The sequence below is a fragment of the Scomber japonicus genome, chromosome 4, assembly GCF_027409825.1.
Source record: "Scomber japonicus isolate fScoJap1 chromosome 4, fScoJap1.pri, whole genome shotgun sequence".
Classification (NCBI taxonomy): Eukaryota; Metazoa; Chordata; class Actinopteri; order Scombriformes; family Scombridae; genus Scomber; species Scomber japonicus.
The window spans coordinates 9,355,371-9,372,667 of NC_070581.1; the positions used below are offsets into that span (position 1 = coordinate 9,355,371).

At 39.1% G+C, this 17,297-nt stretch overlaps 1 protein-coding gene across 1 annotated transcript; it reads left to right on the forward strand.

Annotated features, from left to right (window-relative positions):
* The first annotated feature begins 8,350 nt into the window (after nt 1-8,350).
* On the forward strand, nt 8,351-15,277 carry LOC128357529 (RING finger protein 223). Its single transcript, XM_053317894.1, has 2 exons — nt 8,351-8,978; nt 13,420-15,277. Exon 2 carries the CDS (start codon nt 13,470-13,472, stop codon nt 14,190-14,192), a length of 723 nt encoding a protein of 240 aa, XP_053173869.1. The 5' UTR covers nt 8,351-8,978; nt 13,420-13,469; the 3' UTR covers nt 14,193-15,277.
* The last annotated feature ends 2,020 nt before the right edge of the window (nt 15,278-17,297 follow it).

A 17,297-nucleotide genomic window follows, 5' to 3' on the forward strand; every position in this document is an offset into this window, starting at 1 on the left:
AGGATATATCTGAGTAACTATCACACAGTATATTGTTGTCATGGTTTCACAATATCAATATGTCTAAAAGGGTCTGGAGCAAATAATTGTAGTCATTTTTTGTGTATTGAAAATCCATTAAGGCACACTGACACCTGAATGGGAATTATGGCACCTCCTCTATATCTTCTTGTCAAGGTGTATTTTTAGCCTTGTCATAGAAAGAGAAACCTGGCTTCACATTATTTTAAAGTAGTGTCTTGTTTAGCCAACAAGCTTTAAAAAGGCAAATAATTGCAACAAAATACATTATATAAAAATGCAAGCATGCTCTTATGTTCATGAGACAATATAATTTTAATTGTTAGAGTTATGCTACTGTTGTAATATTCTCAGGGTAATGATAAACACATTTCACTATTATAAGCAAGTGTTCATCTTTGGTTTTGTATGAGTCTGGCCAGAAAAAGTCACAGTAGAAGTCACCTGCTCCTCTAAACCACCTGTGATGACACTTGCAGTATTTTTTAATTTCCCCATCATCTTCTCTTTTTAAAAAGGACATCATTCAATCCATTAAAAAAAAAATCCTAGCCTCTGATATTCACTGCATTACAATTCATCTCATTTACATTTTCCAGCACATTATTTAAAAATACCTCTTCAGCATTTCCCTCTGACCTCTCACCTCACTCATTATATCTTTACAGAGAACTCAATCCTCAGTGGATCCCTGTGTGTTGAATGTACTTAACTCTGAAAGACACGCCTTGAGAGAGCCAGGATGAAGGATTCAGGGAGAACAGGTTCCTCTGAACTTTTTCTCCCTGCACTGAGCCTTTCAGGCAGAACCGCCTCTCCCACTGCATACAAATCCCACCTCCTTTACTAGGATTTACAAATCCCAACTCCAGACATGGTCCTCACCCAAAGCAGCCAATCCAAACACAACTATTTCACTGGGGGGAGCTTGTTGCAACAGGATACAGGTGTAAACCCATATAGAGATGCAGAATTCTATGTCACTAAAATCTTGAGGTCATTTTCTCAACCATTGTGTGAAATATAATAACTCACAACAGTATAAATAGATCACCACAATGACCACATGGGGGCACTGTCTCCTTGTGTTTGCACTAACAGGAAGGGGCCAGCTCACATGAGTCACACATAGTCTCCCTGTGTTATTCATTATGCCTGCATGATAAATGTATATTCTGTCAAAGTAGTGGAAGTTAGTCACTAGGACAACTGTTACAGGAAGAAAAGAAATTACTGGTATTATTCTTTAGATATTTATTTTAAGTCCACAGAGAATGGCAGTGGTAAATTACACAGAAACACATCAATAATATGAACTATTTGCATTATGTAAAAAGCCTCATATCTTATTCTCTTTGTTGCCATAGAGTTCCATTGTTGTTCAAAAACTGTTGAAAACAAATCACTGATCCACACTTGCACTGGTTGACATGTACACACACACACACACACACACACACACACACACACACACACACACACACAGTACTTCATTTTGACTCAATCCTACATTCAACGCCCTGCTGCCATGAATTATTGAAAAGGCAAATTAAACTAAATGCAGATTCATCCACAGCTGAAAATATTGCGAGGACGCCCAGCTGTTCAAGGAAATGACTGAGATTTTTTGAACAATGAAACTATATATTTTTACCCGTTTAAAAAAAAAAAAAAAAAAAAAAGGTAGGCAGGCTGAATACTACAGAGGCTGATGATGATATTTGAGCATGCTTTCCATTTGCAAAGATAAGAGATAAAACCTTTACAATTCACTTCCCATGAATAAACTGCAGCACAACAAAGTAATAAAAAAATTAGAGGCGGATTAAAGTTCAAGCAATATTCTTGGAAGTTTGCACGATGGTTACTATTGTTTTAGACTCTGTTCTCAGGCCTTGGAGATTTATTTCTTGGTACTAACAGAATGTAACTGACATAAACGAGCAAAACTCCCTGTGAACATGCTGTACACTGTTTGTACAAAGTAGACTTTTACAGTGTTGACTGTATTGATTGTGAACGTCTAACATTTTATTTAACCTTGACAAGACTTTCACTTCTTTTTCTTAGAAAGCTCCAGAATGACTTTGCTTATGGACAGACATTAAATCCTACAGCTACTACACAAACATTAAAGGGAGCACTGCTGCTATGAATACTAATGCTGTCACTGCCTCTACTAAATCTATTGCTTATTGAAAGAATCATGCTATTGATGGGCCCATTTTTTTCCTCTCCATTCACTTCATGGATTCTGCAGTACAGCCAAACAAACAAATATATTAAGTTATGATCACTACAATAAGACAAACTATCAATGTATTAGATAGAAGTGCATTCAAATGTACATCAGACAAAGCAGAATTCAAATCATTTCTAACAGGAAGAAGGAAAACTCACATTGTCCGCAGAGCGTAGAGGAGTTAGGACTGGAGACATATGAACTGATAATCTGGTCAGTCAAAGCACATCTGAACACACCTGGAGTCACTTAATCTAATCAGGGGTGTCATGCCTGGGATAAATTGTCTCCTGGTCCTCTGGGAGGGGGGTGTTCAGGGGAAAAGGGAATTCACAACAGCTCTGCATGGAAACAGAGAACCTGTTGGTTGGACCTCACTGCAAGTTTAAAATCAGTCGCACATGTGTCTCTGAGGGATTTACAATGTGAACAGTATACACCTGCTGTTGTTAGACACACATCATAAACCTGTAATTGAAAAACAAAAGGTAAAACAGAGGCAGGATCCATCATCCAGGACAGCCAGACATGCTGTACAGTGCCATGTACAGCATGTACAGAGGACACTGAAGTAGCAGAAGAATTACAATATGATTCAAAAGAATGCAACATTAAGAAAATAAAGTGCAAAACTTATTATTTTGAGTAAATAGTTTGAGGCAAAAGTGGAGTGAAGAATGTGGACAATTGAGATAAAGAAGATTGTGTCCCAAACTTGTTTAAACTTCCATTTATTTAAGTTTGTTATTTTTGTAGTTAACTTTATGTCATTGTTTTACTGTTTATCATGCATTTTTATCTATTTTCTATTTTTTATATAAATAAACCTTATTTACTCCAGCTGCAGCTATTCTTTCTACTGTGACTGCTAAACTACATCTACTGCTACTGCTACTAAGACCTCAAGCGCTCCTTTTGATATTAATTAAATTACCTCAAACTAATTACCACACAGTGACCCAGAGGCCTTCAGGGCCTCTGAAGGTTGGGGCCACCAGGGCATTTTCTCACTCTGCTCTCTAGGTAATCCTTTTAGAATGGTAATCTTTTTTTTTTTTTTCATTTATCTCCACGTGTCTGTGCACTGTTTAGGACTTGCAACTGTTATTGTGATATAACATTCGTCATACAACAGGAGGATGATACATTTTATTTCGAACCAGAACACTCCATACTCACCCCACCACAACACAGGAACGACAGGGGGTTAGCCTGCATATACAGCTATTGACAAAAAGAGACAATACAACTGTGAAAAATAACAAGATGAAGAAGAAAAGAGACTATACGAAAGCAGATCTCTCAAAAACATCAGTATGCTTCCACCACATCTTCACATGTATAAAAGAAATATGTGTATCTCTTTGGAACAAATATTTTTCAGTCATGACCTGCATCTTCTATGATATTCTTTCATGTGCAGCCATTTTTCCGAACCCAGCCACCCCTGTCCTGATCAGGGGGCTCTCCAGGCGGCCTCCAATTCCTGAGAATGATTTGTCGTCCAATCATAACGGCCGTCTGGCTTCAATACTTCACTGATTGTGAAAAAGCAGATTACACCTTACAGTCTCCTAATGTAAAAAGCTTTGGACAGAATACAAATTGCACTTTTATGACAAGTCACAGTTTAGACGTTTCTTATAATGTCCATTTAAATCTATCTGACTCTGTTCAGCTTTCATCATCTCCATGGTACACAGTGACATAGTATGATTAAATATAACACTTATTAGAAATGATAAGACAAACTATGACTAAGGAAGTGTGTGTGCGTGAGTGTGTGACAACAGGTGGTTTTTACAATGTGTCATTTTCCAAAGACTCATTTTGCCTGAATGATATGCATCAAATAGACTTAGCATAAATATAACCATAAAAGCCACATGATAACAGCAGGGTGGGGGGGTAATGATCATCCCACAGCAACCAGAAATGCTCCAAAGTAGGATCATTGTTACAGAAAAAAACAGTTCTTACAACTGTGATAACCTTTTAGAAACCTGAGTAAGGGGTTGTAACCTTCTTTAGCTCGTCTCAGTTTCCGTGAAGGGTTGTGCACGTGTACATCTGTAAACATCTGTTCATTTCTTAATGACAATGATAATGACACTCTGATAAGGAGAGAGGTTTTATGAGCTGTCAGAGAAAACTTTCCTCTTCCTCAATTAACGTCTTTGGTTACAAAAACACAAATCAGAGCGACCAAAGACTGTTTGAAGAAGAACGTGACCTTATCACACTTATGGGTCATAAAGATAAGTTGATGACCTAGAGTCACTGACGGTAAATTGTAAAGATAGACCGTCATAAGCTTGTAAACATGAATAGTTTTGAAGTCCTAGATATGACCTCTATCCTCTCTTGTTTATTTTAATCAAATAAAAATCAAATCTTTTGTTATTTGTATTGTAGCACAATAGCAAATTAGCATTTTCATTTATGCCACAGAGAGAGGCTAAAATATAAGCTACAGTTATATATTTATATAATTGGAAAATATAAGATATGAGAAATTAGACACATGTATCCAAAGAAATGACAGTATCTGCAGGATTTGTAGCTTTTAGTTCTTATATTTTAGCCCAAAACTAAGCTTGTCATGCTAAGAGGTATTCTTCACATCTCATCGGTGCATCAAAGATCCACAGTGACCTTTATTGAAGTCTGGCTCCTCACTTGTTGACAGTCAAGAGAAGAAACGGAGCCGACTTGCTCCAGGAACTCATTCAAAGTTTCAAAGTCCAGTAAGAGTCCCTCCCAGAGGTTTCCAGAAACACTACAACTCTGTTGATGTTTTGGTGAGGAGAATAAAAAAAGGACTTCCTCATGACCTTCATTGAATTGCATGTATTAGTTAACTAGTGTTTGACATTATAGTTTTAGTGTTTTGTGACCAGCAGTCAACATCCTCATCCTCATCAGCATCAAGTTTTCCGGTTATAAGATAACAGGTCTCATATTTAGTGTATAAATCTACATATACCTATAAATACACAAACATTCTGCATATATTCCAATCAATATAAAGATATGTTATCAACTGGTGATGTTTTAAATGACACAATTTACTGAAATACTAATGAGAATTTGAACATATGTCACTCACTGAAAATGTGCTTAAAATGTAAGATTTTTGAAATTGACTCTATTGGAGTTTTTTTATATTTGAAAAAATGTTGAGTTTAGAGTATCATGGAGTGTCAAAGATTGATACTGCATTACCTCCTTGGTTCAAATGCAGCAGGGGAACTTTGTTGCACATTTGTCTCACATTTCCTGTAATGTTCTCTACCGTACTCCATCAAATTATGAAAAAATTGTCAAAAATAGTCTTAAAGTAGTCTAAGTTGCTGAAGATGCATCCTCTGGGAACCAGGAACTTATAGAATAATATCTGTTTAAAGTTTAAGTCTGATGATTATTCTGCATTTCTTTTTTTTTAATGTAAAAAAAAGTTTGCAGTTAGCAGTAAAAAAGGGTTTATCAGCTGAGATACATGATTGTAGAAGTTTGGGTTTTTTTTGCCTGGCAGTGATACTAGAGTAAAGGTCATAGATTCTGTGAGGAGAGTCAGATTCATCCTCTGACAACCAACTCTGACTGACCAAAAAAATGATGATCAAAGCGTTGCTCCAGACCTCAAACCTTGGCAAGTAGAGGAGCAACAATCTGAAACATGTCAAATATTCTGTGTTTTTGTTCCTGCAGGTCAGATCAGCCTCTGAAAGAATTTTTACTCCACTCTACTGAAAATGAAGCTTGATAAGAAGGGCACACATCATTTGACATACATGTACTTTACAGCTTTTAAAGTGAGTGGACAGAGTTCATAACAGGCAGCAGAGAGAAACAGGAGGATGACACTCAACATTAACTGAGTTATACATACAATAAAGTACTGTATTGAAGTCATTTACCTCACAATCTGTATCATTATACCAATATTTATAAATATTGTGCTGGTGATCAGTATGTCACAGTGAATTTGTTAAAGGGAGAGTTATTTTAGGGGCCTAGTATGCCTTTTGATTTGAACCCGGGACCATGTGTCGTTTAGAGCAAACTTAACCCAACTTAATACCAGTACTGCTAGTGAACACACTGTCTTTTGTTTGCACAAGCTCAAAGTTAAATAAAAGAGGTCTATGAAAAAAGAATGCAGCTGAAGTTCAAATAGTCAGCAAAATCCCATATGTACATATGAACAGCTGAAAGACAGTACAGTACATATTACACTCAAACATTTATTGCTACTGTTAAAACTTTAAACATATTTCAAAACTTTTTACATTTAATCTCCAGAATCATTTGAAGCATTTGAACAAACCCTTTCGAAGTTTTGAGAGTTCATTGATTATGCATTAGTTGCAGTGAAGCAAATTTTATTCCCATATTGCAGGATGTGTTTATATTTGCAAAAAGTAAACATTATTAAAAATTCAATTATACTGTCATCAGTTATGGGTACACTTTTGAGCAGGCTTCTGATGTGCATGTGTACTTATCTGTCTTTCAATTTATTGGCTACTGGTAATTGGTTATTGGCTTCCCAAAGACAGCCACAATGGTTCTAATCAATTCTCATAAAAGTCAAACCAAGAGCCAGTTACCTCAGGGGACACACTATATGTCCTACCCTGAAGAAATGCACAGAGCACAGGTTTTGCCCTTTGTGGCTTCATCTTTGCTCTGTAGCATTTGGGTGGGCCGAGTGCATAGACAGTCAACATTGGGTCCTGCTCACGTGGACTCATTCCCAACCTCAGCAGCAGGCCCAGGTAAACCTTCAATCAAAGATAACTTACCGAAGTTTATTACTTTCATCCGGCCACTAAATTGTTGACATTATTTTTATGAAACCAACTTTCCAGGAAGAGAAATAAGTGTTTGTCATCATGCCCATCCCTCTTCCCCAAAGCACTCACAACCCAGCCCCTAATAAATGACTTTGCAGATATGATACAGCGGTATTTGTGAGTAGGTTACTAAATAACAAAGTCAGTAAGTCAGCCGTTATTGCATTGATAACTTGTGGCTGAAGGCCCATAGTCATTAGTTGTTATCATATAATAAAATTAGTATTCAAATAAACACATACACAAGCTTCAGCTCATTCTGATGAGCAGGTGGATATTTGTTATTTTTGTGTGTATTTCCTGAGTTACAAATTGCATGAAGGAAAGTCTTTAAAATGCCAATATGGGGAATTTGTTCCTTTCCAATGCTCCGCTCTGTTTAACAGGGATTTCCCCCACTCAGGCCAAACATGACATCATTTTTGTCATTACAACACACTTTGCCAAGTGAAGCGTACTGTAGCTGGGAACATTTTCAAGATACACATGCATCACTCTTGGAACAACACGGTTTGTGCTGATCATGTGTGTCATGCTGACCAAGTGTAGAGAGGTGCTCTGTTGGGAGGATAACCCTGTATCGTACCTGGTACCTTGTCACTGACTACATGGAAATGAATCCTTTATATGTATGTGATGCAGACGCCCTGTAGTTTGTTTCTCTTAATAATTTTGGGGACAAATTGGAGAAACAAAAGTTATGTCATCAATTGGGAAAAAGTGGATTTTTGGTCAGTGGTTAGGGTTAAAGTTAAGTCTATGTAATGTCCCCGAAGTGACCATGAGCTGATATGTGTGTGTGTGCTTGTTTTTGTGTGTGTGAGTGTGTGTAGATGTGACTTAAGCCACTTTTGGGGACACAAACTAGACTTAACACGAGTTGATTGGGGACAGCTTTTGAGGACAAAAGTTGTGTCTCCAGTTGGTAAAACATTGGTTTCGGGGTCAGTGGTTTAGCTTAGGGTGGGGGTAAGCCTCCAGGAAATGAATGTAAGTCTATGTAATTATCCCAAAAGTGACATAAGTAAAACTGTGTGTCTGTGTGTGTGTGTGTGTGTGTGTGTGTGTGTGTGTGTGTGTGTGTGTGTGTGTGTGTGTGTGTGTGCGAGTGTGTATGTTACACCACACATGCTGTCTCATTCAGTTAGTACATTGTCATTCTTTGGGGGAAAAGGTGCAGTCTGTAAAGTGACTGCAGGTGAGAGGTATTTGCATGTGTGTGTGTGAGTGAGTGTGTTTTTGTGAGGGTGAGGAGACAGTGAAGACTGGTACAAAGAGGTGAGGTGGAAAAAGAGGAAGATATTAACATAGAAAGAGACATGAAGGGGTGGTGAGAGGGCAAGAATGTATCTTCCTGTCCTTGAGGCTTCTTCTTCTTCCTCCTCCTCCTCCTCCTCCTCCTTTTCCTCCTCCCCGCCCCCAAACACCATCTCAAGGCCAACAAACTGTTCAAATCTATTTGCATAAAGTGCAAAAAAGGGAGCTCACAGAGGAGGGTAGGTGATAGTGGCCAACGGACACAGAGGAAGGAGGACCCAGAGCTGACACGGACACAGCAAGCTATTACACAGCTCCTGAGCACACACCCACTCTTTCTCTCTATCTCAAACACACACACATATACACCACACCTGTGACTCAGGCAGACTACTCAGACCAGTACAGAGGAGGACTTTAGTCTGGATAGAGGCTCAATTAAAAGCCCAGAACTACCTGTTGGAAGCTCAGAAGTCAGTTGACTTTGGCTTCCAAAAAAATGCCCGTTGGAGTGTAAGGGCAGTGAGCTGACCTCGACGTAGAGAGACAGAGAGAGAGAGATAACAAGTGGATCATCTGACACCTTCCTCAGTCAACAGGTAACTAAACCTTTCATGCTGAATGTTGCCTTGAGCTGTTGTGCTTCTAACACTACTTTTTTTGGGGTGAAGGTTGCAAATGTTACTGTTGTTCAGTTTCACCACAACTATTGTTCTCAGTCAAGCGCTTTCTTTTAAAATGGAAACTATAAATATGACCTAAGTCTTTTTAAGAGCTGCACTGCTGTGAGTTAAGAGATTCTCCTGCAACCAAATACCAATAAAACTAAACTCCAGACTGTTGGAGGCAGCTGTGATAAAATATCTACTTATCTTTTCTTTCATTGCTTAATTTAGCTGAGCAGTGAATGTGACAGGTGCAGATGGATTATCCTTCATGAGGTGAATAATCGAACCTCAGTAGCAGCAACACCAGTTTGTAGTCAGGTTTTATTAGCAGTTTACTGTATATTCAGGCGTCTGTATCCTTGTTCCTGCATTGTCTGTCCTGTTTACACACGTGCTATCAGATCTGCTTTTGCCTGCACCGCCTAATGTTCAGTTTAACTGTCTGCAGCAGCCCCCCTCCTCCCTCCCTCCAAAACCACTCTAGTTTAAATGGCAGGTAGCTCGAGTTTCATCCACTTTTACAGGTAGGGCAGGTTGCAGCAGTGACAGTTGAGCTGAACGTACAGCTGTTGTCCTAAAGATACACACAGCTGAACAAAAGCTGAACAAAGAGATTCAAAAAAAAAGGGGAAAGAACCGTATATGTATTTTACATGGAGCTGGAAGACAAAGGCTTCAATTTGACTAATATACAAATGAAGTCACGAGATTGATAATGTGTGATTTGCACACTAAATGGGTCAGTGGGGCAGGTGAGAAAAACACGTGCCGCTGAAAAAGTGACGCAGGGGCTGTAAATTGAAACATAAAGCAGTATCACATTCTGTCCAGAGAGAACAGCGGGACCTCTCCCGTGTTTGAAGTTGGTAATTTGGGTTCAGCAAGACTTAGTCTGAGTTAATATTTGACTCTGCTGTATAATATTCGACCCTTCAGTTTGTCCTCAAAGCCCTGTGGATAACCAATACTCCAACTGGACTCTGGTCAGAGCAAGGTTTGAATGTGCTCTTTACATCTCATGCTGAAAACACGTTATAGGCTTTTTTGTTGTGTAAGTAGGCTGTAAATGGGCAATTAGACCACCTCCACCTTAAGTAAAGAGTCTGATACCAGCACAGTCTCACGTCCCTTAATTTCTTTGAAAACAAGGACATACAGTATATTCACTAATGAAGTGATATAATGTAATAAGCTGTTCTCAGTGCAGTCTCACATGTATCTGGAATGTGTGAATGATTCTTGGAGAGTCATAAGACCATGTAAAAAGCATATTTTTGCATTTGTAAATAAGACCATCAGACTTGCAGATAGAGAACTGTGGAATGTCTACAGTGCATTCCTGCAGATTAAACACTGCAGACGCTGAGCTGAGAAAGAAGTTAAATTTGTTACAACATCAACATTTAAACCTCATGCAGGTGCAATCACCTCCTGCTAAAAGGCCACAGCTGAGCAGGTGTGACTTTTATTAGACCTGAGCCTGCAAGTTCATTTATTTGTTTTTTATTATTCCACTGTAAAAGAGATCAAACAAAGATGCTATGTATGTATTTGAGTCTATTTGATTTATATATTAAAAGCTGGTATATCAGTTTGAGCCCACTGTTTGAGGAGTCATTAGGAGTGCATCAAAGTACAGCCTGAGGCTGCCACCAAGGCTCCTTTCACTTCATTGGCTTTCAACTGTGTGAAACTGTCTTGTTGTCCGGTGCTCAGTTGGTTGCTATTTACTTTAGTGCTTGCAGTACAGGTAACATAGCCTCAGGGTTTGGAAACTACTTCTCCTGTTTAAGACCTTGAGCTTGATACGATGTCTGAATGATCATAAAAATACAGTACCGATTAACTGAACCATAATGGGTGTGAATGAGCATACTGTGTAAATACTACAAGTAAGTTATGAATATGCCAGTAGTCAAAATGATAATGGCATAATTGTGAGAGAAATCAACAATGTAAGCTCCGTGTGAATACCAATACATTTTAACTGCATCAGTTACAAAAATAACTTGCTATTGTTGTTATTCCAGATGTTGTTTTTGTATTGCTTCCGTTTGTCTAGTTATCTTTTAAAGCTGCACCTTTAGCACACTTAAGCAGCCTCATTTGGAAATGAGAAGCACCTGCGTAAATATTTGAACCTTTGAAGACCTTCCTTGAATTGTTCAGTTGGCTGTACTCTTATTGAACACATGTATAGTATTTTAAACTCAGTAGTTGGTGAGGCAGGGTTAATAAATACAGTAAGGTGGTTCCATTTTTATCTGGAATTATGTACAAAAGGCTCAGGATGTGATTTGTCACCGTTCTGTAGGCGGAAAACTTTTCCAGCAAATGACCACACCCAACAACCGAATTTCAGTTTGTGCAATAGGGAAATTGAGTCAACTGGGGAGGCTTTTAATTGATAATAAAAGTGTAGTTTATGAAATATCTGGCCTCACCTCAAGAAAACATGTTTGAATTCAGGAGGGGCAGAGAGAGAGAGAGAGAGAGTCGACAGTGCAGGAATTCCAAGGGTAGATGGAGCGATTATTCAGAGAACAAGCAGGGACTTTGTGCAGACAGGAGTGCTGGCAGCACAGGACCTGAGGGCACAGAGAGGAGAACACCTGTGCTCTGAACATCCTTCATCCCTAACACACAAACACACTGTGTCCTTCACATTAGGGGCCTTTAATACCTCACACACAATGCCAGCAGGCAGGTTGACATGACAATACATTTAATATTCTTACTGTCCTAAAAAAGGCAGGGACCCAGAAGACAAGGGGACCCAGAAGGGAGCAGCAATTTGCTCCTCAAGGTGACTTAGACTAGACTTGACTCGGCTATTCAAACCTGGTCCAGGTGACCCACAGTGACCAAGAACAGTCTATTAGCTTCTACACGGAGCTTGAGCTGTGCTGACTTCTGGCTGACATACATGCTCAAAAAGTCACATTAACAAAGCGGCCTGTGTCTGTCTCTGATTATGTCCCAGATAAGGCCGCATACTGTAACTGACCAAAAACAATCTTTCACCAGCTGCTGGATGCAGGAAGGGCCTGAAGGCTCTGTACCAGGTGTGCTAGAAACTACTGGCTACCATTATTTGTCAAGCTTCCCCTTCAAAATAAATACTCAAGTCTTATGAATCCTTGTAAACACTACATGCTACATGGAATGTTTACATCCAGTCACACAGATAACCACACACACATAGATCTTATCTGAGCTATAGGGACAAGATAATGATATAAACATGTTATACAGTAGGCCTATTGGTTTTCTTTACAGTCTGTGCAGTATCAGCTTTACAGAGCATCAATTTAATAGATTGAAGATAAACTTTATAGAGAAATGCTGCTATTTAGCCATGCTAACCTAACACTATGTAGCCCTTTAACGGACTGCATGTTATATGTAGGCCTATTGATTCATTTTTTCTTGTCATAGTTTTAAATATGCCAATGAAAAAATATATAAGCAAGGCAAAGTAAACAAGTGCAATACCAGCCGTTAGGTAAGCTAACTGCTGCAGTGAATGCCATTAGCCAAGAATAGCCAGCAAATCATCATATGGACTACACTCTTTCAGTATAAATGTGTACTCTGTATGACTCTATGCTCAGATCCTGAGCAAGCAAAAAATACCCAGAGTCACCATGCTTCACATTTACAATGACCTGCTCATTATTGCTGGACTCAATGGGAAAATAGGGTTACCCATTTAGCAGTGACCATGATGCTCAGCAAATGATGTCTCTCTGTGTGTCATGGCTCGAGTCATTCGCTGGTCAGGCATTACAACACCAAACTGTACCAATACCAATGGGAGTTTATGTTCTTGGTCAGCAGAAGTTTATAGTTTTCATAAATGACAGTGGAATTAAGGGTTATGAACCTTGAACTTGGCTTTTCTTGCTCTGAGTCCTCACTGTGTAGTCATGATTGGAAACTCGTTTAGTGTGTGTAAGAACGCAGTGTCCATCTAAACAAACGTCATTCACGCTGCACCTGCCGAACATTGTGTGCAGGTCTGTGGGTGGTCCACTGCTGTCCCAGAATGTCACTCAACTGACTCATTTCTTTGTAGGCTACGTGCTTCTGTTGACTCATCATCACAAGCATGATAGAATTATTCATTTATAGACAAATATTCTGTCAGCTTTCTAATATTATCTGTGTGCTGTGTGAGGGTAAAATAGTTCAAAGTTTAATAGTTCAACAGGCTGACTAAAATCCTGTTGTTGGGATTATGGCTGTGCATGACTGAAAAGGGTTTTTGCATTTATTTGCATTGTTTTAATTTTGCCGGAAGCCTAATACCATATACCAATATAAAAAAAATAATGTCAGCTTTTCATTCTTTTTTTTTTTTTTTTTTTAGATAATCCAGAGGTTAAGGACAAAAGAGTCGTGACAAAGGAGAGGTCGGACATGGAACAGCCTCAGCAGGTTTGGCACACACAGGCACCGTCCTCGGATATGGCTGGAGAGCTGCAAAAGAAAGTGTCAATCATAAGTCAGCCCGAGTGCTCCATCTGCTACAACACCTACGACAATGTCTTCAAAACACCCAAGCTGTTGGAGTGCACCCACACCTTCTGCCTGGAGTGCCTCTCCCGTCTCATGGCGGTATCGCAGACCGACCAGGATGGCAACGAAGGCAGCACAAACCTCTCCTGCCCCTTGTGCCGCCACCTCACCACGCTGTCCAACGAGGGACCGCCGGGCCTGGCCACCAGCCGTGAGGTCCTGTGCAAGTTACCCAGCCACCTTCAGCAGGAGAAGCCAGTGTGGTTGGATGGGGAGAAGCTGTGCTATAAAACAGCCGGGCACAACGCCAACTTGGGCGCACCTGAAAGTCCCACGGCCTTGTGCATCTGCATCGACATTGGGGCCAGCAAGAGTATGGATGCTCCCGTCCAGTCGCAGCCCCAGACTTTAAGCCTGATGGAACGGCTTGCAGATTGGAAGAGATTAGTGCTCTTCATTGTGCTCATGGTGCTGCTTGTTGTCGTGGTGTTGTGGCCTCTCCAGTGTGTATTCAGCACTGGAAAAATGCGCTGTATGCGAGAACATGGTCATCCCAACCCTACTACCACCACAACCACCACCATTTCCACCTTATTCCCAAGAGCACATGGTCTGACAGAATAAACTTTGTGTGACTATACTTCACTGTCAATGTACATAGTATTGTAAATGTAGGTATCAGTAATATTTTCAATATTTGAGAATGTACATTTTTTTTGTGCATAATTTCACAATAGGTGCACATGGTTTTTGCTACAAACAACAGTCAACACCTCAGATTTGTAACCTGCAGCAGAACCACAGATGCCAAAGCCCTTATATGTGGCTTTCTACATTTCAAACCTTCGCACCTCTATGTGATTCAAAACAGACACTGTAGCATAAATGTGCTGCATGAATTTTCAAAACTCATGCCGTCAAAATACAGAGACTTTAACTCTACAAAGCTGGGATTCCTTCTCAACAGGATGGACTTTACTGAACTCTTTTTATAGTTGTTTAAACACTGACATAAAGTAGATCTACTAATGTTTCTTCAAATCATGTTCAGTGTCATAAACATATTCACAGATATCATGTTTGCACTTTAATCAACCTGTGGTCTGAAATTGGAATTTGAAAATGTGCCAAAGATCACATCGGGCTTTATTTGAAGATTCTACATGTCACTCATAATTGGGTGCAGATGATTAATGATACACCTGAAGGCATTGCTGTATACTTAACAAATGTTATGTAAGGGCATGCATGTGACAGCAAAAATGTAATTATTATAAACTGTTATTTTCAGCTGTTTGAGCTACTCACAGCACATAATAAGCCCCTTCCTTGGCACCATGGTCATTTTGGGACCGACTAGCAGCCTGGTTGAACTGTTGTCTAATTTGGACACTTGGCAGAGTATCAGATAATGAAGAACACAAGTGGATTGATTTGCTGCGGGCATCTATTCAACATTTAACGGTAACGCTGTCGTATCTGAGCCAAACGGTGTTTAAAATGCTGCAATGCTTTGCAAATGTCAGGTTGACTGAAGAACAACAAATAAACAACAACAAAACAAAGGTCTGTCACTAAAGGAAGGGATTGTAATTCCAATGTCCAAGTAAAAAGTCAGATTGCATATATTGTACAGTTGATCTGCGTGTTTTGATATGTCCTTGTTTACAGAACTCGAATAAAAAAAAGTGAGTTACAAGCTCAGAAAATAACATTTGAGCATGACAGCCTCATTATTAAGATGGATATCATTTGGTGGTTTATCATATTCATGCATTCTCTCTCTCTACGTCTTAAAAACTAAATTTACAGCAGCATCAGTTGGTGGTGGTTTAATCTGTCTGACAAGCAGGTGTAGTAAATTCTCTCTGAATAACACACCACTCCCAAAGAGCTTGTATGTAAATTAAAAACAAGTATTAGTTTCAGGGTGTAGTTGCCAGAGAGTCCATCCATTCCCTGTTTGTCATTTCCTTCCTATCTGAACCTTAAACCCTTGACTATAAAAGCAAAGCCCCATTCAGTCTTGACAGGAAGTTGCTTTTATGTGTTGCATGTTTTCCTGGATTAGCTGCTTCAGACTGAGGAAGAGTTAGGCTGTGGGTTTTTCCACGTGGTTTAATTATGACACAAGGGTGATAAGGCAGTTTTGTTAAATTCTAACATTCATTTAGGAGTGGCCGTAATAAAACAGCAACTTCCTGAACCTGTGATGAAAGTGCCAGTAAATACAGATAAAGAAGGCTCAGTCATGGCTTTAAAATGGCTTCTCTGAATAAATTAAAGTTAAAAGGAAAACAATAATAAATACTGTATGTAAATTAAAAAAGGATAACAGCTTTTTAGTTATTTTGTTGGCATTATTTTGCTCTGCAGCATTTAAACTAAGCCTTTTGAAGAAAGAAGCTGGTTATGGAGTTGTCATGTGTTTTTCTCTTCTCTTCAGTAAAGTAGAATAAACAGCCTTTTTTCTTTGTCAGTGGCGTCTACATAAAACTAAACTTTCATTAAACAGTTATGCTGCTCAAGTTAAAACTGAAAAAAACCCCAGTTAAAACAGCACTCATTTAAAACTCATCATTTTTGTTTTCCCCTTTTTCGCTTTAATAATTTCTACGGCTCATTCCATCCATGAAATGATCCGTCATTACTGGTTGAAATTGGTGCTTTTCTGGAGTTTGTTTACTGTTTCAGCTTTCAATATTAATATTAGTCAACTGGTGTTCAATGCACACTTTCACAACTAAAGGGGTGAGTGGATGAGACGGAAAATAAGTGACTGGGTCCAACACAAACATTGCCCCATGTTGTCTGTTGGTCTCCACTACAGGGACAGCACCTGCCTGCTTGTTACATTCATTTCTTCCACTTCGAGGCAAAGTTTCCAAAAACTTCTTCCAATACCGGAAGAGATTCCTCCCCCAAACCTGCATCAAATTCACAAGTGAAAAACAACAGAGACAAGGAAGTAAATTTAGATAGTGCCATCATAAGATTTTTATTAAACTATATGATAATAAACCATTTCTGTGCAATTTCTGGCAGCTCATTGCATCAGCAGTTGTAGCCTATACAGCAAGAAGGCGTCAAGGCAGAGCCAGTGCAAGAAGAAGAAGAAAACGGAAGAGCCTCCACTGAACATAGGAGCTCAGTATACTACGACTCACTTCAGGCATACTGTGACCAACAGAGGAACAAGGAATCAAAACAAACAAAAAAAAGATATCCACATCATGTTCAAGTAAATAAAAGAGGACAAGCAGAGAGAAAACATTATGTTACTACTGCATACCTCCATGTACACTGGTTCAACTCAGAGCCAGAATTTACTTATTGATGGTACAATTACACCAATAATAATAATAATATTAATAATAATAATGATAGACACAATACAAAATGCAATAATGGACAAAACAATCAATTAGAAATATACAGTTTGAAAATGAAACAAGAAAAAAAAAGAAAAAGAAAACGACAAAAACCCAACAACAACACTGATGGCAAAAATCTACTGCACTACCAAAAATACTTCCACATCCAGACAGCCTGAGGCCAAAGATTCAGCAGTTTCACACTTTCAAGTATTTGATGTTTCACCATATTAGAAACGATTTGACCCAGAGAGGCAAAGTGAAAAACCATAAAAATCTAAATTATCCACAGCGCAAGATAGCTCAGGAACACAGAAACAAAACAAAAAAACCCCACAGGAAGTCATTTCTCATT